At 35.5% G+C, this 23,117-nt stretch overlaps 1 protein-coding gene across 1 annotated transcript in view; it reads right to left on the minus strand.

The window, feature by feature from the left end:
- The window catches only part of LOC137238228 (uncharacterized), a 45,046-nt gene that overhangs the window by 19,849 nt on the left and 2,080 nt on the right, over positions 1-23,117 (minus strand). Inside the window, exon 2 of the mRNA XM_067762992.1 lies at positions 2,595-3,807. Within this exon, the coding sequence (XP_067619093.1) occupies positions 2,595-3,650 (1,056 nt within the window). The 5' untranslated portion in view covers positions 3,651-3,807. The remainder of the gene's footprint in view (positions 1-2,594; positions 3,808-23,117) is intronic.

Consider the following 23,117-nt stretch of genomic DNA (forward strand, 5'->3'; position numbering starts at 1 on the left):
AGATCAAAGCTTACTACGAACAAAATTTGAAGAACATGAAATATCAAATCGAAAACTGCTCAAATAATTTGGATAAGCAAAAAATATTATCTCTATTACCAAACACCATGACATCTAAGGAAATTAAAGACATTTTTGGGCATGATTTATCTTACGAATTGATAAAAATTAGCAAAGATATACAAAAAAATAAAACAAAGTTTTCGGACGTCAAACGCTCTAGCATGGACAGGCGTATTTTACCTGAACAAACTTTAAACACAGTAAAACTGTTTTATGAAGATGATGAAATCAGCCGAATCATGCCTGGGTCACAGGACTCAATTGTAGTAAGACAAGGAAACATACGCGAGAAAGTTCAAAAAAGACTAATGCTGTCATCGCTTCGTGAAACTTACTATGAATTTAGAAAAATACATCCTTCACTTCAATTAGGATTTACAAAATTTACCATGTTGCGACCAGAGAATTGTATCAAACTTGTGGTTGGAAACCAGCAAAATGTTTGTGTGTGCACATTGTATCAGAATGTAAAACTGATGTTCGAAAAATCCGGTGTGAAATCGATGGAAGGTCAACATAATTTCAGAAGCTATAAAGATGTTATTAAATTCGTTGTCTGTAATGGTAATATAGAAAACAGCGAGTGTTGCGTATCAATGTGTGGTCGGTGCTACGATAATTTAACGAACCTTAGAACGATGATGTTGGAATATTACGAAAAAAATTCGATTCAAGAAGTCATTTACAAAAACACTCAGATGTAATCACGAAACCATTTCCTCTACTACAAACACATTTGTTGACGATTTTGTACAACACATCAATAAGGTGGTGTCACATCATTTCACAGCTAAGCGCCAGTCCCGCTTCGTAAGTGAACGAAAAATGACACTGCTGCCAGGAGAACTGCTAATTCAAATGGATTTCGCTGAAAACTATGCGTTTGTTATACAAGATGCCATTCAAGGATATCATTGGAATAATAATCAAGCCACCATACATCCGTTCGTTATTTATTACAAAGATAACGATAATTTAATTCATAGAACCTTTGACATAATATCCGATTGTAATATACATGATAACATAGCAGTTCATCTATATATTTCAAAAATTTTTAATTTTGTTAAGACTAATATAAGCAATTCAATTACGAAAATTATCTACGTGTCAGATGGTGCAGGAGCACAGTACAAAAACAAATACAACTTAATTAATTTATGTCATCATAAAATTGATTTCGATATTCGCTGAGTGGCACTTTTACGCAACTAGCCATGGAAAATCTGCATGTGATGGTATAGGTGGGACATTAAAAAGAGGCGCTCGGAATTATAGCAAACGTATAACACCTCCATAGAAGTTGCTTACGCAGACGATGATGAATACAACAAAACAAAAGAAGAGCTACTTTCAAGATACAAAAATGCCAAAACTATTACGGGAACTCAAAGCTTCCATTCTTTTGTACCTTTAGATGAAACATCACTAAAAGTAAGCAAATATTCCGAAAGTCAGCAGTATGAGCTGCGCAAAGTTGTATATTAAATCTAAATAAATAAAAATAAAAAATTAACTTTATTAAGTGTATGTCTATTTATTGTGCGTGTCTGAAAAATTTGATAATACGATTCTTGTTCGAATCTATTAGAATACTTACTCATAGTATCTGTATCTGTATAACTTCCAAAGTATAGATAGGTACCTTTTTCGTCACACAATAATAGCAAAATAAAAAAAAGTTAACAAGAGATGGTTTTACTTATACATTTTTTTAAAAGAAAAAAAAACACCATTCTAGCTTTTATATTACATCGACCTTTCTCAAAAAAATTTTTTTTAAATCGCTTGGTCTTTGAAGTGTTTTCCCAGTTTGAAAAAAAATGTAGAAAAAAATTAAAAAATTTTTTTTCTTTCAGTGTAATATAGAATCTTTACAGTATATGTTTTCAAAGGTGATTTTAATACCTTTCTAACGGTATAAAAGTTTTTGAAATCGGTTGATTAGTTTACGCGTGATATCAAAATATCAGAAAGTAACCAAGAGATGCATTTACTTAAATAAATTTAAAAAAAAAAACCCCATTTTAGTTTTCAGATATGTTATATATATTAAATAGACCTTTCTAAAATAAAATTTTATTTTTCAAAATCGCTTGATCTTTGAAGTGTTTTTTCAGTTTTAAATTTTATTTAAAAAAAAAATTTTTTTTCAGTGTACTAAAAAATTTTTACAGTGTATTTTTTTTGAAAGCTTATTTCAATACGTTTCTAATGGTATGAAGATCTTTGAAATCGGTGAAGCCATTCCGTAGTAATCACACTTTAAAAGTACCTATTATCGTCATTTTTCTAATATTTTCGGATATTTCGATACCTTGCCACGCCCACAATTTTTCGAAAATGCACACAATTTCTAAAAATGAGGTTGTGTTTGGGTGGGTAAGATGTAACCCCATGCAAAATTTCATCAAATTCTGAGGGTGTCTGGTTCAAAATGTACGTTTTTTTCAGCCTTTGATATGAAATTCATCATATGTGACATGTACGGTATATACAATATTAACATAAATATAGCCGATCGGTCTTACCTGCAGTCCAGGTGGTGGTGGTGGCAAAGCTGTAGAATAATATATTTTGAGGTTTTGCTGCTGCTGCTGCTGCTGTTGTTGGTGTTGTTGCTGATTGTGATTTTGCTGAGTTTGTTGTTGTTGTTGCTGCTGATATAGATGTTGGAGCTGTTGATTTGGCTGCTGAACCGGATGCATTGGAACGTGGCGATGTGTTGACAAATTGGCTGGAAATAGATTTGTTGCATGTGATTGATGTAAAATTTTATTCGGCATTTGACCAATCACAATAGGCATTGTAGTAACCATTGCTGGAGGAGGTGGGGGTAATGTAATGCGCTGCGATACCAGACCAGCATTATTGCTATTTGCATGTTCAACATGTTGCTGTTTTTGTTTTTGCTGCTGCTGCACACTTGTTGCTGGTGGTTGTTGTTGTTGGTGTTGTGGTAGTTGCGGCTGCTGCAGTTGTTGCTGGTGTGGATCTAATTGACTTATAGATAATTGCTTTTGTTGTGTTGGATGATATCCACTCGCGGTATAACCTTCAAACCCAGCACGACCTGCCACTTCTCCAAGGCCACTGGGTGGCGCTAATGCCTGAGCAGCAGTTTCAAGTGGGACCCTAACCTTATTTTCAATTCCGTTACTTTCATCAAGCTTTTGCTCTACATTGTTCTTTAGACGTATTTCGTTCGATGTCCTGGCAGCTGAAGGCGATGTTGATGCTGCAGCTGTGTTTGTTGCCAATGATTTGGTTATTGCTGGTATTGCGGTAAAAGCGAGTGCAAAGTTTAGACCACTGTTGCTGGGTGCTTCAGTTCCATCAGCGGTGATTGGTGCCGAAATTGGTTTTATTTCATCTGGTTCTTTTTTAGGCTCGCTTCCACCACCCTTAGCACCACTTAGGGATACCGCGAGTGCAGTACTTGCAGCTGTGCCAACACCACCGGAAATCGTCATTTGAACAAGTGCTTTGATCACTTGTTCCTTAGGATGAGTCTCTAAATGGTCTGACAGGTTCATGCCAGCATGCAGAAATAGTGTGCATACTGGACACTGTACGTTCTCCCCCATTTTGTATATAACTTTTTTTTTTTCAACCTTCTCGATCTAGTTATGTGTTAGATTAAGTCTGACAATGTTGATGTTTCAAGTCTAGGAAAGGCTTGAAATCATAAAATCGGTGCACTTCTGTATATATCCATCTTCGGTAGAACATTTGTAAATTAATCTATAGAAAGAAAACAAGATGCAATTAACTATTAAGTTATGATGATATTATACGTAATAAGGCTTAATATTAATATACACATAGGTACTAGCATTCCCGGCATGTACTCATTTGAAAAATGGTCCAAAATACCGTACTTATTACTCTCTACCCCTTAATCTCAAGCTGCCACTAGAACTTCTACATCCCACACTCCCCTCACTATCACTCCCACTCCTTATCTGTCAAGATTTGCTGAATCTGTACATGAAAATAAAATAAAAGCAGGCTGTCCGTTTCCAAACAATTGCCGATTTTTATGATGAAAACTGATATTGATTTTTGGCGGTGTCAAATCCTTGCCACAGCAACATCAAGGGAGGAGCATAAAAAGAAGGCTGCGCGAAAGTACAAATCCGTTGGAGTTACCTTCTTCTATTCAGGAAAGCATTTTTCTGGCTACCGTGCCGACTATAGCGGAATCAGTCTTCTTAATATCGCATATAAGGTCACGTCAAGTGCATTCTGCGAAAGTTTGAAGCCCACCGTGAATCGGCTGATTGGACCCTATCAGTGCGGCTTCAGACCTGGTAAATCTACCATCGACCAGATTTTCACAATGCACCAAATCTTGAAAAAAACCCGCGAAAAAAGAATTGACACTCATCACCTCTTCGTCGATTTTAAAGACACCTTCCACAACACAAAAGTAAAGCTCTCTCCCGACAAACGAAAATCATACTTTACAAGTCACTTATCGTACCCGTCCTGCTATATGGTTCAGAAGCATGGACCACAACAAGATGAGATGAAGCCGCTCTGGTAGTGTTCGAGAGAATAGTTGCGACGGCGAATACCAAAAAAGTTTTAATGATGAGCTGTACGATCTTTACGCAAACATCAACATAGTCCAGCGAATTTAAACGCAGTCGCTAGGCTGACTAGGCCATGTTATGCAGAGAAAGAAGGCGGCCACCACCCCGCTGGAAAGACCAGGTGGAAAACGATTTATATTCCCTTGTGTCCAATTGGAGCCAGTTAGCAGAGCCAAGAAGCGACTGACGCGCCTTGTTGAGCGGCCAAACCGTTTAAACGGTTAAGCGCCAAGAGCCGAGTGCAACTCTTCTTTCGTCATACGCCAAAATCTATTTAAGCCTTGTTGTTGTTGTTGTTGTAGCGATAAGGTTGCTCCCCGAAGGCTTTGGGGAGTGTTATCGCTGTGATGGTCCTTTGCCGGATACAGATCCGGTACGCTCCGGTAACACAGCACTATTAAGGGGCTAGCCCGACCATTTCGGGAACGATTTATATGGCGACATTAAACCTTCAGGCCATCCCTCCCTCCCCACCCTCAAATACCATGAGGTGCTTGGGATCGCCAGAGCCTCGTCTGTTAGTAAACAGGATTCGCCGCGGATAGGTGAGGTTGACAATTGTGTTTGGAGAAGCTGCATATTGCGCTGGCAACCTGAAGGGTTGCGCTACACATCTGGTATTTTAGTCGCCTTCTTGATGATGTTGTTTTGCCCGGGGCGTGAGCCCAGCATCTTCGGTGTGGTAGGCCGAGCATGCTACCATCAAACCACGGCGGCCGCCTGGCTGATTATAAATTTGCTTCATAGTCTTCTTGCATTGAAATTGTGCAAAGATTTTTTAAGAAGGCTTAAATAGATTTTGGCATATGACGAAAGACGAATTCAACTCGACTTGTCCGCCAGAAAATTGCTTTGCTGAATGGAAGAAGACAACTCCAACGGATTTGTGTTATCCCGCCGTCTGCTTCTTCTTATGTTCCTTTGTCGATGTTGCTGTGGCACCAATTCATTACTAATTTTAGTCAATTCCATATGAAATGCAATATTGTGTATTGTTCATATTTTATTTCTAAATTTTAAACAAACTCGCAGCAATAATTAAACTTTTCAATTTCTTAAACAAAAATAGAAATGCGCAACAAAATTTCAATTGGCAAAACAGCTGACTTCGAAAATTCGAAATTCCTATTCCCCAATTATTCTCCTCCCTAGGAGAACAGAATTGGAGGAATTTTTCCGCGGGAATAAAAAAATCCGTGAGAACAAAATTTCGCGAGAATATGTAGAACTGGTCTGATAATAAAATTTTTAATTTTGTGTATTTAAAAAATAAAAAAGGGAAAATGTAGCTGTATTCTCCCTTCTTCCTATACTTCCTCTCTTAGCGATGATACTCCCAATGGTCCTTTTGCCATATATTGATTCGATACATCCCGCAAACTAGCGCCAGGAGGTTACTAGACCGAACAACGCGGGAACGATATGATTTGATCATTATAATTTTGAATATAATTGTATTGTATTTTCTTTTCGAGCTTTTATAACAAGTATTAAAAGCGATCAGTATGTATGTATATTACACTGCCACACAAAGTAAGGGGTCAATTTCGAACTTCAAACGTGAATACCTTTGTTTGGAGGCTAACTTCGAAAAATGAAAATTGATTTTGAAGTAGAGTGTAATTGATTTAAAACTAAGTGTGAATATGTTCTGATAACCCAAAATGTAGGGTTGATTTTCCACCATTTCAAACACTTTTTAATCTAAATAAAAAGGTATATTTAACTGAAAAACGTTGTGTATAATTTAGAATAAGTTACCATGGAACTACCCACTGTACACTTATTAACATCAATATGTATTCATTTTCAGGTATACAGATAGTCCCTAGCATGTCGATGACTTAATGATATATGAATTAATACAAATAAACATCGATAGGGGTCGTTATTCGTGCATGACCTTCAATTCGAATATTTAATCGAAAATATTTAAATTGCTGTTTGCTCATTATCAAACAAGTAGGAACTTTAACATTTATGTACACAGATAAACAACAATTGTGAATAAACACAAACGTACATAGGAAAACAAAACGATAACTTAATGAGACGCTAATTTTGACAAATATTTAAATTTTGCCGTACCTACATACATTCTGATCGAGTAACAAGTGGTTCAATGGCGATCAATAATACAGCTATGAAAACAACAACAAATGACATATGTATTTTCTCATGAGGTTCTGACAAAAGGCAAATGATAATGCAGAAAAGCCGAAGTTAGTTGTCACATTGACTATAACGCAGAAATCAATTGAGAAAGCGAAAGATAACAAGTAAGGACGGGACTGTCTTCGGCTGTGCCGAAGACTTCATACCTTTCATGAAAGGGGCTCAACAATAATCTTCTCCCATTCGTAATCTCCAAATAATCGGTTGTATAAGATAAGAAATATACAGTGAACAGATGTACATACCTAAATGATTTTTAAGATAAATACAAAATAAACAAGTAAAGGTGCCTAAGTGCGGGTGTAACCGAACATAATATACTCAGCGTGAACTTTCAATCGTACTTTTCATTTCAGATAAATTACTTTTCTACATAACACGTGGCACCGCCCGTTTAAAAAAAATTTCTCCCCATTTCCTCTTACAATAGAAATTGATAAGTGAAATATCATTGATTCAAAACTATTTTTTGCTAAGTTATTATTATTCTAGTCCAGCGATGGGTAAAACGGCTCGTATGAGCCTTTTGCTCATACGGGCACGCTTTGCACATTTAAGTGCTAGGTGAGGGACGATCAAGTGCAGGTATGTGGGGCGAAGAACACAGGAAGAGAATAATATACAAACACACATAAGATTGATAAAGAGAGAAAATAGAGCTGCCACCGCTCTTATTATGTTCAAATTATTAAGCGTTTTAGGATAAACTAGCCTTTACCGGCGGCTTCGCTTGCACTAAAGGCCACAAATATGTAATGTCGCTTTTGTGATTCACAACTCGAACTGAATTTTCAGTTGTAATTTTAAAAGTTCCTTTATGATTCAAATCATAAACAATGCAAGTTTTAAAATTAGAAAAATGGTTGCCGTAAATTAAACACACATGCTCCAACAATTTTTGCAGTGTGGATTTAACGATATATGTATGTGAGCTGAAGAAATTTGAAAATTCATCCATAATTTGAAATTTATAAGTGAAAGCAAAATGTATCTGTTAGTTAATGTTATGTGTATATATGTTTATATGTGCTCAACAACTAGACGAATTTAATGTTGTCAATAATATAAGTTTAGTGAAATGTAAAATCAGTTTTATATGTAACATATTAATTTGCCTGTATTTAATAACTTTGTTTTTCGTATTTTCTAAAAAATAAATTAGAATCCTGATGAAGATGCGAATATGCGTCGAAACGCGTTGATTGAAATAAAAAAGTAGATTTTAGTGAGATAAACCGGCCGAAAAGCTCCAAATAAAACAACAGAAAGCAGTTATGTTTATAATAAAACTGGTAAAATTAGTCGTTGTTTATGCGATTGGTACCTTTTTTTTATTTGTAAATTGATACATTTCTTTCTAGGCTCACGGCAACACTACCAACAAGTCTGAAAAGGGTTTCGTATTCCCACGATTGTATACGAAACGTGCATTAGTGCGTTTTTCTACTACTACTTCCTCTAATGCTACTATTTTAAAAATACTTTTTTAAATACTTGTATTTATTATTATGTAATTAAATGTATGTGAAGGCGAAATGAATGTCAATAATGCGCTGCCTAACATAAAGTCGACTTCAGTCTATGGTTATTCCGTTTTTCGTATTTCTTGCCAAAAAATGTATGTTTTTGTTTTCGTACTATTGCAACACAGTTTGGGAATTGTTTTTCGAGGTTGAGAGAGAATATTTTCATTTCAGTTTTTTAGTGTTTCCGCAACCTTCTTGCGATGAATATCGTTTGAGACGAAGCCTACGATATTTCCAATATATTCCTTTACTCCCCTAACACCCCAAAACACACAAACGTCTCACCTAGCTCTCGCTGGCACTGAAACTGATTTAGGAGCCGAAAACAGGCCCATCCCTGTTCTAGTCTAAGACCCTTTCAAAGTTGTTTTATATCTAAGTTGCCGTGGTCTTTAACCGATCTCGTCCATTTTTTTCTTACAAATATTTCCTGCTGTAGGGAAAATTTGTGTACCCAATTTTATTACGATCCGTTAATTTTTCTTCGAGTTATGACTCCCGAAACATAGAAAATTGCTTAGTCATAAAAGGGGCGGTGCCACGCCCATTTTTTTAAATTTGAAGTTTTTCTTATTTATTGTTATAAATCCACTTGGGAAATGAAATACGATTGATATAAAGCTCTTTTTTACAAAGATATAGCATATAGTAAAGGCAACCTCTCTGGCGAATTTTGTTACGATAGGTTTAACGATTTTTGATTTATGATTAATAATATTTGTAAAATTGATTTTATCACAAGTGGGCGGTGCCACGCACATTTTAAAACATTTGTATCAAAAGTCTCAATATCAGACCACACGTCAATTTTCAACATTCTAGGTGTATTATTTACTAAATAATCAGGTTTTTTGTGTTTTCCAAAATGTTACAGCTGGGTATAAAAATGATACTGGAGTAAAAATTGCTTTTGTGTGCATTTGTAGCGCAGGAAAGAAATCGAACGTGAAAGTGTTAAGTATATCTGCTGCATTATCTACTATATATGTGTATGTATGTATATATCTACTAAATATTTACATATATCTTTGATATGTGCTATGTATATACATATATAGTATAGAAGAGAATAGCAAGATAATGATGTGTTCTGTACAGTAAATATAAATTAATACACATTTTATGTATATATACATACATATTTATCAGATGTTCAAAACAGTTAAAATTGCATGTATGTTTAAGCGCACAGGTTATACTCGTATCTCCACATGATACATACATACATATAGCATGTTTGCATATTTGTGAGTAATTCCATATCAAGTGCCATTGACTTTTGATGATTTTGAATTACAAATCCCATCGTAAGTAGATGCGATCCGTTTGCTCTGCCTGAAGAAGTTTATCATCCTGCTCTTTTGTTTTTGGAGTTTCCGGATCTTCCTGAGTATAGGTTTAAGGTCGCGGTTGAGACTTCTCGCCGGTTTCTGCTCAGGAAAAACAATTGCTCCGAGCAATCGAAATTCCAAGAAATACCTCTTCTCAGAACAATGTGCTTCACGATGTTTTTCATAAATACATACCTTTAATTGATACCTCGACAGCTACTCCATCAATTCCTTGGTGCATTAAAGAACTCAAGCGATCGAAGCGATACAAACTATCTGCCACATGAACTGACCATCTACTCCATTTTACGTCACAATTATAACACCTTAAACAGCCATTGCTATAAAGAGTATATTAATAGGTTAGGTAAGTCTGAACTGGCCGGTTCATGAGGACCTCACATAGAGTGAATGAGTACATAGTGTTACCAGAAGTTTTTTTAACGACCAAACTGAAAAACCCTTTGAAATCCAGGACCTATGTTATAAAATAACTCTGCCTTCTTGACAAATACTAGAACCTTTCTAGGACCTATGCCACTTGATGCTTCATGATCTGACAGGTGTATCACTTTTTAGACGTGCTCGATTATTTCTTCCTCCAACCCGCACTACCTGCATATGCTATCACTGACCAAGCCTAATTTAACAGAAGAAGGCAGTGTTCAGTCAGAATACCCATCATGAGTCTACAGTTCTCTCTATTTAATGATAGAAGTAACTTTGTTAGTCCAAGGTTGTAAGACCTGATCTTCGACACTTTGCAGCCCCGCGCTTGGTTCCACGTCGCTTGAGCGATCATGTGCACCTCTCGTCTTCTCTTAACTAAATGGGACGTCTACGGAGCATGCTTCGAGGGATCCGCCTTTTTAGCTAGTTCATCCGCTTTTTCATTTCCATCTATTCCCTTATGCCCTGAGACCGCCAATATATGTAGATGTATGCTTATCCCTGTCCCGATTGCTTACACTCTAACAGACTTTTAGATGCTGTGCTGTGCGAGATTATTGCCTTTATTGTTTAAGCTATTTTCTTCCTGTGTTCCTACTGCTTTGGTTTCGGCTGCTACTTTCGCTTGAAAAACACTAGAGTGATATGGCAACTTGTAGGATATATTTATTTCCGGTTCAGCGCAGTGTCCGGCAGTCTCTACTCCTTCCGCTACTTTGGAGCCAACGGTGCACACGGATCAGGTAGTCTGTTTCTGTAACTAATGACGCTATATTACTACGGTCTGTGCTCAAGTTCCCCAAGGCAATGAGCCCCGTTTCAGTTGTTAACGCTTTGTTCTTTGCCACCAGTTCTGCAGGTGGAATATGAAGAATAGCATACCGTGCAACCGTCGGGGTTGTTTTCAGAACGCCCGTAATGCTAATCATTGATAGCCTGTATATCCCCTCAAATTTTTTGAGGTAGGTTCCTTTTTGTTTGGCTGTCCACCAACCAAGGATTCCATAGTAAAGGATAGGCTTTACAATAGCCGTAAATACCCAATGAAAGAGAAAAGGCGATAAACCCCACGTACACCTCAGCATTACTTTACATGCATAAAGGTCCGTCGAGGCCTCCTTCACTCTCTCCTACAAGTTGATCCTCCATAAGTTACTGTCTAGAACGATTTCTAGACCTTTTTTTCTCATGCAGGGTCACTCCTCCTAGCTTAGGCCTGGCCCATTTAGGGACCTTGCACATCTTAGTACAAAAGACCATATGGTATACTAATAGGATTAGGAGTAAAATTTTGTGTAACCCAAAGGCGTTCTACTAAAGACTAAAGGGTTTCCTTGAAGTTAATGAAGTTAACAGTTACACGCACTTAAAAGGTTTATATCTGCCTTCAAATTAGTTGGCCACGTTAAAAACCTATTTTATCTTTAACCGTGAATTCTAAATGAGTGTTGTTTCGTAAGTGGGGAAACTTGTGGGCATAAAAATTACAAAAGAGTAGCAAGTGAACTTTACTACCTTTTTCTATGTACGGCAGAGTAGGTTAAACCAAGTTTTATGACATCGAAACGGCTACTTGAGCGACCTGGGTCGCCATTATGCCTATCTACCTACTACCAAGCTAGACATCGGTTAAAATTGTATTTTACTCTTTACAGTAGTTTTAGTGTGATGCAAACATACAAAAAGAACAAGAAGGGACGGGACTGTCTCGAACGCGCCGAAAACCTCATACATTTCATGTATAGAGCTGCCTGATCATTCCAGATTACTTATTGGTGGGCGTTTTTTTTTTTTTTGTTAAGGACTTTCAATTTTGAAATTTGGACAAAACTTTGTAAAAGGGGTATTATCTCTGTCTAGAATCCAAAGACAACGTAAACAGTTTTCCATTTTACTGTAAAAAGTTTTCTACATGCAACAATAAAATACATTTGCGAAAAATTGTCTACGGTTTCCACCGAGCCAATGTATATTTGAATAGAAAATTTAGAAATGTGACAAGAATGTTGACATTGAAATATTAATTTCAATAAAAAGATGATAAAAAAATTTTAAGGAATACCTTTATATAAATGGACCAAAAAATAGAAGGCAATTCTTCCTTTAATACAGACATAGTCTTGTTGAATTTTGACTAAAAAACTTTAACAATAGCTCTTGTAAAAGAATTTTGGGATTTAAAAATATAAAGGTGGAGCGCAATCTTTCAATTTAAGGCAAACCATGTACTTGGGATTAACTAATTGAATAATAATAAACTAATTTTTTTTCTTTTGATTTAAAATTTAAAAATGCGCTCTACTTTTATAATTTTAAATCCCAAAATTCTTTTACAAGAGCTATTGTTAAAGTTTTTTAGTCAAAATTCAACAAAACTATGTCTGTATTAAAAGAAGAATTGCCTTCTATTTTTTGGTCCATTTATATAAAGGTAGTCCTTAAAATTTTTTTATCATCTTTTTATTTTAAATTTTTTAGTACTGCCCACAAAAAGGCAATTGCAACTTTGCTTAGTAATTTAAGTAAATTCTTATCTTTATTTATTTGTTCAAAGTAGCAAGATTTCAGAGAATTACTGGAATTGACAACACTGGCGAAAACAACAGAATTCCACCTCGCATCATAACAAGAGAATTCCACCTCGTTTGTCAGATACTTAATTTGCACAGCTGAAAATCGTGGTAAAATTCGCATACGCCTGAAAGTCTAAAAGAATCGTGGTGAAAGTCGCGTACGCCTAAAAGTATGCAGGGACGTGCATTGAGTTGGGCCTTCAACGAGGTGGAATTCTACAACGCCTGCGACAGTCAGGTGGCTAGCCATGAAGGTATCGCCTAATCTTCTAAATAGTTCGACTTGTGCGTTACGTAGCTCAAATTTTTTGATCAAACATTGTACTGTCACCGAGTTTTAAACTATATCAGGTTTCAAGTCTCTAGATATCCAGGAAGTTAGTTAAAAACCGATTGCAAGATTCCCAATTTAAAACTAGTTTTCTCAATATCTCTATCCATGCGCCACCTAGCGGAATTTTTTTGATAAAATATTGCGTTGTCACCGGGTTCTTACTTACGGCCCAAGTTTCATGTCTCTAGCTCATCAGGAAGTTACTCGAAAATCGATCGCAAGATTCCCCCGTTTTTAAAGGATTTGCAGTTATCTTGACTAACGCGAAACCTAGCGGAACTTTTTTTTCTATAAGTTGTATTGTTACCAGGCATCTAACTAAGTACCAAGTCTCTAGGTAACCGGGAAGTTAGTTAAAAATGTACTGAAAGATTCCCAAATTAAAATTTGTTTTCTTCCTATCTCGATCCGCGTGCCACCTAGCGAATTTTTTTATCAAATGTTGCATTGTCACCGGGTTCTGACCACGGCCAAAGTTTCAAGTCTCTAGCTCACCGGCAAGTTACTCAAAAATCGATCGCAGGGTTCCCCTCGTTTTCAGGTATTTTCGTTTATCTCGATACGCCTGCCACCTGGCGACATTTTGTTTTCCACGAATTGTAGTGCTATCGACTCGCAAACTATGTGTTAAGTTTCAAAGCTCTGGATCACCGAAAAGTTAATTAAAAGACGATCGCAAAATTTCCATTTTAAAATTAATTGTCTGTATATCTCGATCCGTGCGCCACCTAGCGGATTTTTTTCACTTGCATTGTAATGTCGCCCAGATCTGACCTATGTTCTAAGTATCAAGTGTCTAGCTCAACGGGAAGTTACCGAAAAAGACTTTTCCGTGGGTCAAAAATTCGTATGGAAATGAGGGGACAAACATGAAAGGGACTTTATATATAGGTAAAAAGAAAAAACGTTCTTAAATCGAAAAGATATTTCTTCTATAAGCGGTGCGTTCTCTGAGTGTTGTATATTTGGTGTAGAAACAGTGGAATAAAATCTACGTTTACTACGTTTCCTAGACAGAGAGAATTGTCTTAAAGCATTCCATTTTCATGAAAGGTATAAAAATCACAAAAAGATAGGGAATTCAATTTTTAAAAGGATAACAGTGGGATATTAGAACAGATATTTAGGCACCTTCACCAAAGACTGGTTCCCGAGATTGTCGAGCTAGTATCTAAAACTACTGGGGTGTCTTTATCCCTAAAATAAGAAGAATATCTAATAAATTCCGACTTTAATCAATAATTCTTCGAGTTATTCCTAGAATGAAACTTTAAGAGGTAAAGTTATTGGTTAAGTTTTTTAAGGTTGTTTTAAAAATATGTAGACTAATAAATAAATAACAGCTGAATACCCAGAAACCTGGGCATGCCAAGAGCCATCTGATTGATGAGCCAACACCGCCCAGGGGCTTCAGGAGTCATCTTCGTAAGCATTATGAGGAAATACGGAATATATATTAGTTATTTTTACGAACATAAAATTCTGACCAATAAGAAAAAATTCCGAAATAACTATGCACAACTTTGCGAGCGACAACAAAAACTCCAAAAATAACTACGATTATTAGAGTAAATAAAGTATTGGGCCCGTTCGTGTGTTACGATCCTTGATCGAAAACTATAATAGTAGTAGTGGAGTAATAACATATGTGAGATGGGGACAATTCGTTCTCATATATCCACAGTTGATTGCCATTTTCAACAAAAAGGTTGACCGATTTATATCTATCGTTTGAGTCAAAAATTAGTCTACAAAGGTTTGTCTTTTGGTGGCGGTTATTAAATTGAAATGCCATGAATTGCCCATTTGTGTTTCAAACCAACTCTTCTTTTAAATGTGCTTATACATATATTCGTATATAACATCTACAAAAAATGTTTGGAAACAATATTGAGCAAATGATTTAATGAAACGAACAGCGACTTAAATGGGCTAAAATTATTTTCAAATTGACTACATAATAGGGCTCCTAAAGAGAAAACAACACTGCTACAACAACAACAACAACAGAAAACGGTCAATACCCCAGCGGGTTAGTGGGCTTAGAATATACCCGCGGCAGGTATGCCCGAGAGTCGACTAAAATCCTCCAACCCAATTGTCAACCCCACCTACCCGTGGCGAATCCTGTTTCTTTGACAGCCGAGGGTCTGGCGACCCCATGTTACTTATGGATCTAGGAGGTGGAAGGCGGGATGGCCTAGAAGGTTTCATGTGGTCATACCAAATCGTCCCCGAGATGGTCGAGATGGGCTAGTAACTGAATGGTGTTTTTTACCGAAACGTACCGGATCTGCATCCTGCAAAGGACCAACCTCGATAACATTCCCCAAGGCCTTCGGGGGTGTCGTTATCGCTACAACAACAACAACAACAACATAAAACTGTCAAATTCAATCACACTTTATTGAATACACTTTGGAAATTTGTATGCTCAATAAAAAATTTCTGAGAAATTTCAAAATTCTCAGTTAGGTGAAAGCTTGGTAATTCTATGACAGCATGACACTGCTAATACGCGTCAAAATATCGAGAGAGGTGTCAAAAGACGCGTATTAATCGCGAGAACAATAATCCGAAGGCGGAAAAGAAAAATGTTACCTCTGTCCGGAGATATTTGCAGGTGAAGTTGGCGATTTTCATGTGGTTGTTGTAATATTGTATTACCCACAAAAAAAATTATCAACATAAGTGTTTTGCGCGGATATAGTTTTGGTCTCCAAACCGGTGTTGGACCCACCCAGGTTAATTTTTTATATGCACGACCGAAGACCGCGAACGCAGAGGGGGTGTTCTGCGCAAAAATACTATGGATACCACCCCCGGTTTCGGAGGTTCCCTCGGGTCTTTTGTCTGTTTTTCGTTAATATCATTTGAACGAGTTCTAATATTTTTTTCCGCCTTCGGATGATTAATAATGATGTCAAGACACGTCGTTTGATACCTCTCTCGATATTTTTGGACGCGTATTAGCAGTGTCATGCTGTCGTATATAATAACCGAAAGCTTTACAAGCCGTTAAATTTCAGGACAACAAAGTGCATGTTTCAGCTCTAAAGGTTTGCCATGAAATTTTGAAGCTTTTTTGTCAATGACATGCCACAGTGCCTTCCTTATAACTTATGAGTAAATACAATTTCTTTTAACATTGATTTAAAATCTCGCCCAACTTACATATACCCACTCAGCATTTAGGTGATTCAATTTTGAATTTCTCTACATATCAATACATATTGATTACTCTTTCTGACTAAATAATGAGTTATCATACAATTGAACAAAAGAAATAATCAAATATGAATTCTTTTGATGATAAAAACTAAAAAGAATTTTTCGATCACTTTTTGGAATCATTTTTGAATCAAATGTCTTTACTTTAGGTGATCAAAAATTTATAATCATTTTTCATTCAGCTTTCTGAATCTTTTATGAATATATTTGTTGACTGAATAATTAATTTTATACTTGTTCAAATTTTACTTTTCATTAAAAATTTTATTTTTATAAGCTTTTATTTACTTTTTATAATAATAAGCTTTTATTTACTTTCACTTTTGTTGTCTGTAATGGAATCTTGCAAGTTAAATTTGATACACTTCCCGGTGTCCGATTGAGCTGAAATTTTGCACACATGTATAACTCCGATGACAATGCAATATTACTTTGTTAGAATTCGATAAATTAATCGATAACACAGTTATCGGTAAAGATTTGTATTTACTTTGGCATAACAGCCTAAGTCCCATACAAACACGCCGGTACCTATACGTAGATTGTGATATTTGGACGTGGTGAATCACGTGTCACGCGTGGTGAATCTCATCGCTTGCGAAAAGCGGAGACACAACCCTCTGTTGTATTTCTGTGTATAACCAACATAGCTGAATTTTTAAGGCTGTTTAACCCTGTAATCTTTTCTGTAATTTATTTTGCTTTTGGAAAAATTACCTATTTGAAAAAAGCTGGCTGAAAAATATTGGCATAACAGCTTAAGTTAAATCAAGAATGGAAAATCTTTGGAAAATTTGAGCAGATGTGGCAATTTCGCGCGTCCGTAACGAAATATTGACAATCTGCTGATCATCGCTAAGAAATTAGCGACATTCCATCAACTAAGCAGCACTTTAGCAATACTACTGTTATTATTTGGCCGCTCAAACACACAAATATTAATTGTGCATTAAATCTAAAATATACAAATACACCATAATAATTTACACGGCCAAAGCCATAATAATTCACACGGGTCATCAATTCTTTCTCTGATTCAAAATCTGAACTACCAGCGCTACCGTCAACAGCTCAGTGTCATCACTGCCAGTAGCGCCAATAACACCAAACTCGTGCCTGACACACAAAAGTCGTTTCACTCAATAGCGCAAGTAAAATGTACTACGCACTCACTACTAAGAAGCGTCAAAAATTCGCTTGGAGTAATTTCGTCAATGAGCTACCATTGAGCTGGCACCGCATTGGCGCTGGCGCCATGCAATTTACATTACTAAAATTGCGCGAATGCCCAGGCTCATGACTTCAATACTTATATTTACAATGCTTTAAACTTTAAATACACCTCTGAAGTTGCTGCGCATAAAATGTGTACTAATAAATTCCAATACGCATTATACGCAGATGTAACTGATATATGTGTTTTTGTTTCACCCCCTATACTTATATTTAAAGCTTTTATAAGAACAAGCTTCTATTACTTGTTAATAAAACGAACTAAAAAGTAAAAAATAAAATTTAAAAAAAAAACTTTTTTAAAAATAAGCTTTTATTATTTTGGTTAATAAAATTAACTAAAAAGTAAACAATAAATTGACTCTAAAGAAATATAACACTTTATAAGTTCATTGTAAGCTTAAACGATAATTAGGCTTTTTCGTCTGCGACAAAAAAATTCTATATTGTACATAATTATATATTTTTAACATTAAAACTTTACACCTAAATTATTAAATCTTACAGTTTATATCACAGTCCTAATTGTTCTAATAAAAGCGTGTTACATTGCGATAGCAAGAAAAGGAGATCCTAAATGTTCTTAATTATACCATCAAAATTTAACACGTTTTTATTAGAACAATTAGGACTGTGATATAAACTGTAAGATTTAATAATTTAGGTGTAAAGTTTTAATGTTAAAAATATATAATTATGTACAATATAGAATTTTTTTGTCGCAGACGAAAAAGCCTAATTATCGTTTAAGCTTACAATGAACTTATAAAGTGTTATATTTCTTTAGAGTCAATTTATTGTTTACTTTTTAGTTAATTTTATTAACCAAAATAATAAAAGCTTATTTTTAAAAAAGTTTTTTTTTCTTTAATTTTATTTTTCACATATTTTTTAAATCATGAAGCTAAGAAAAAATATATAAAAATTTTATTATTTATGCAATATATATTCTTCAAGACAAAAATAATGTAATGCTGCTCGTGAATGAAGATTCCCCCAACCATTTCACCCCTTCAGCTTCCCAGAAAATACATAATGATTGGACAATACATAGGTTGTGTGCTATTTGAACCCCAGGTAAGTGAAACTATATTGACGTACCTGGATACGGCTTCAACATCCCGTATCGTATCCGTATTTTAAGATGAAGACGATAATGCTGATGTTGGATGTTGTAGTCGCAGGTGTATATCGGTCAAGTTTGTTTGCGAATTAGCTGTGGTTCGAATAGCTCACTTTCGATTGCTTTCTTCCCCTGATGAAATAAGATTATTATGTAGTATCCTATTTTGAATGAATAAATGCATTATAATGGCATTCAAAAATCTCAACCAAAACGATTGAAATATTTTCACGAATATGATCAGAAAATGACTGTGAAAAGCAGTCAAATATTACTCGAAAACTATTAAAGCTCAATTCTACAATGATATCAAATATGAATAAAAGACGTTTCGAAATAGGAATCATAAATGATTATTCAAGAATAATCAAATCTATGGTACATTTTTCTCCCAACGATACGTTTATTTTCGAACAGAAAATGCTTGTAAATTTGAACGTTTTTAATCATCTTGGGGTATGATATTTACATAAATATTTTTTGATCAAAATTTTCAAAAAATTCTGGCTGGGTATGATTGTCCCAGGTCTGAGTGTATGCAAGTAGATATGTATTTACATACGGGAATATTCCGCATGGGGTGCAAATGTCGATAATACGGACAGTAAGAGAGTGAAGCCCACAAACATATGAGAAACAAAATAACACAAATAGAATCAAAATAACAACCAACAGAAGAAAGAAAATGGACAAGGAACGAAGAAACTGTATATATTTGAAGATTCCAGTAGGTGAAGGTGATTGACCACAAAAAAAGTTAAAAAACCATTGCTTATAACAACCTTTTGTAACGTTTTAACTGCGTTAGATTATTTGCCGAATTCTTTAAGTTCACCTATTCTTCCCAATGTGTCCAGTCCGATGTTTATCCATATCCCAGCCAGCATTTTTTGAAAATTTTGATCAAAAAATATTTAAATATCATACCCCAAGATGATTAGAAACGTTCAAATTTAAAAGCATTTTCTGTTCGAAAATTAATGTATCGTCGGGAGAAAAATGTACCTTAAATGTGATTATTCTTGAATAATCATTTATGATTCCATACCGAAACGCTTTTTGTTCATCCATCTTATTTCATCAGGGGAAGAAAGCATATGGAAGTGATCTATTTGAACCACAGGTCACTCGCAAACAAACTTGACCGATATCCACCTGCGGCTACAACATCCAACATCAGCTGTGATCTTCAATATCTTAAAATAAGATACGGTACGGGATGTTGGATACATATCCAGGTACATATGTCAGGAGAGTTTCACTTACCTGGGGTTCAAATAGCTCACAACCTTTGTATTGTACAACTATTAGCCGGAAGTTGAAGAAATGGTTGGGGAAATCTTCGGCCGAGCAGCATTTGCATTATATTGTCTTGAAGAATATCTTAAAAATAAAATTTTTACACATATACATATGTACACATTTTTCTGAACTTCATGATTGAAAAAATGTGTGTATGTGAAAAAAAATAAGATTTTTAATGAAAAGTAAAATTTTAACAAGTATAAAATTCATTATTCAGTCAACAAATATAGTCAGAAAAGATTCAGAAAGCTGAACTAAAAATTATTATAAATTTTTGATCAGCTAAAGTAAATACATTTGATTCAAATATGATTCCAAAATTTGATTGAAAAACTATATTCAGTTTTTGATCATCAAAGGTCAGCATATTTGATTATTCTTTCTGTTGGTGAAATATTAAAATTTAATCATCAAAGGATTTAAAAAATTATTCCAAAAAGTGATCGAAAAATGCTTTTAGTTTTTGATCATCAAAAGTATTCATATTTGATTATTTCTTTTGTTCAATTGTATGATAACTCATTATTTAATCAGAAAGAGTTATCAAATTGTATATATATGTATGTAAGGAAATCCAAAATTTAATCATCTAAATGCTGGGATATTTAATTATAAATATATCGTTCTTCATAGTCTTCTTGCATTGAAACCGATATCTTCACCGGGTTCAGATGGTATTCCGAGTTGTGTACTTAAGTACTGTGCTGTAAACCAATTCGAGCCTATCTGAAAATTATTTATGGTTTGGGGCTGTTTCCGCTACGCTGGCGTTCGTCAACTAAAAAAAAAATTTAAGCAATTATGAAAAAAGAGCGGTATCACATTATACTCCAATGATTTGTCCTTGATTCATTTACGAACATGATAACGATCCGAAACATACATCAAAACATTGTACTTCTTTTTTAGAACGAAAAAAAGCCGCAGATACCCTTAATACAATGCAGTGGCCGCCAAAATCCCCCGATTTAAATCCCATATTGTGGGAAGAATGGGAACGACGTGTGAGAGATCTAAAGCTAACAAGCCTTCCTGACATCTGGGATTGTTTGAACGAAGCGTGGAATAATATTCCACATCAAACACTTCAAAAACTCATCGAAAGAATGCCAAAATTTTGCGCTGCAGTCATCACAGCAAAAGGTGCCCATTTTCAAGAAAAGCGCTTAAAGTAACATACTCACTGTTTTCTTATAAATTTTGATGGAACTTTCAGTAAAATTCTTTAAAAATATCTTCGGATCATAGAACTACGTTGAATGTACAAAACTACTGTGAATATGTGAATAATATTTTAATAAATGATACGATAAACTGACAAAAAAAAACTTTTTCATCTTGTTCTAATGCTTTCCGACTGTACTGTATACCTTTGCATAATAAACGTAGTAGGTCTAATAATTGAGAGCTACAGGAGCATAGCTAAACTTTCAGCTATTGCTTAAATTTTTGACCAGAAAATTACATGCCAGCTTCAGTATTTGTGTAGTTATTTAATATCACGTGCCAACGTGATTTTGTGCGTCGGAGATCACCAACTACCATCTTGCTTGAATTTACGTCTTTAATTATGAATAGTTTTATTTAGATTACAAACAAACGGATGCCATTTATACTAACTTTAGTAAAGCTTTTGACTCTGTTAATCATGAGCGCTTAATTCATAAACTTGATGGGTTCTTCTAAGCCTTTATTACTTTGGATTGCAAGTTAACTTGAAAATAGGACTCAGCAAGTTTTCTTCAAAAACATTCTTTCAAAGTGGATCGATGTAACTTCTGGCGTGCCCCATGGTAGCCATTTGGGTCCATTACTTTTTACCCTGTTCATTAATGACTTACCACAGGTTATCTTACATACTAGAGCTTTTATGTACGCAGATGACGTGAAACTTTGTTACACATACCTGCCCTCAAACTTGCCCTATTTTGATCAGCGTTTGGCTGATCTGGACTCATTTCAAAGCTGCTGTACAGCAAATTTACCTTTAGAGAATTGCTCTAAATGTAAGCAAATGACAATTCATCGGGTGAAGCAGGTCTTGACATTTTATATACTTAACGGCAACCCTTTGGAGCGGATACCTGTTGTAACTGATCTAGGTGTTATTTTTTATCCGAAATTAAGTTTTACCATACATATTTCAACCACTATAAACAAAGCATCTGGTGTACTAGGATTTATCAATACAGATCCGATACGCTCCGGTAACACAGCACCATTAAGGTGCTGGCCCGACCATCTCGGGAACGATTTATATGGCCACATAAACCTTCAGGCCATCCCTCCCTCCCCACCCCCAAGTTCCATGAGGAGCTTGGGGTCGCCAGAGCCTCGTCTGTTAGTGAAACGGGATTCGCCGCTCGAAGGTGAGGTTGACAATTGGGTTGGAGAAGCTATATATTGCGCTACACACCCCTTGAGTCCCATAGATCCTTTCTACCTCGCTGAAACGTTCTCGAGTATTTTTCATGCGTTTGGTTTCCAACCAATCAAAATCAAAGAAATCGGATTGAGTCAGTACAGAAACAGTATTTAATATTTGCATTACGAGATCTTTACTGGGAATCAAGTATTCACCTTCCACTATACAGGAATAGGCTTCTTCTAATTAACTTGCCATTTCTAGAAAATCGTAGAATATAACTAAAAAGGATGTAAATAAAAGAAAAAAAATTTACTTTTAACTGAGCCGTCAATAAGTAACCTAAGTAGGTCATATATTTTAGAATACTATATCTATCGACATCCCACTTTTGCTGCAAGGAAATGGCAGGCCCCCACTTAGTTTGGAAACAAATGAAACTTGGTCTTCTTCTTCTTGTAGCAATCACAACACAGCAGGATAACTTGGTCTTACAATGTGTAGGATTGATGAACTACCCTCCCCCTTCTTCCATAGGTGGATTCTAGTAAGAAACCCTTTTTTGTAGAACTTTCCAAGGCACGTTATCTGAGGTTGTCCGCGTCCATGCATTTGCACCTTACATGGAGTACGACAAACAAAGTTGATTGGAACGATTACACCGAATATTAAACAAAGAACTTTCTATCTGTTTTAATCCAAAAGACTTATCTGGATACTCATAAACGAATTACTGCTACAGTAACATCGTACTCAACATCAACGTGTGTCCAGCATCTTGAGCTTCCGTACGATACCTTACACAGCTTG

This window comes from Eurosta solidaginis, chromosome 1 (genome assembly GCF_040869045.1).
Source record: "Eurosta solidaginis isolate ZX-2024a chromosome 1, ASM4086904v1, whole genome shotgun sequence".
Classification (NCBI taxonomy): domain Eukaryota; kingdom Metazoa; phylum Arthropoda; class Insecta; order Diptera; family Tephritidae; genus Eurosta; species Eurosta solidaginis.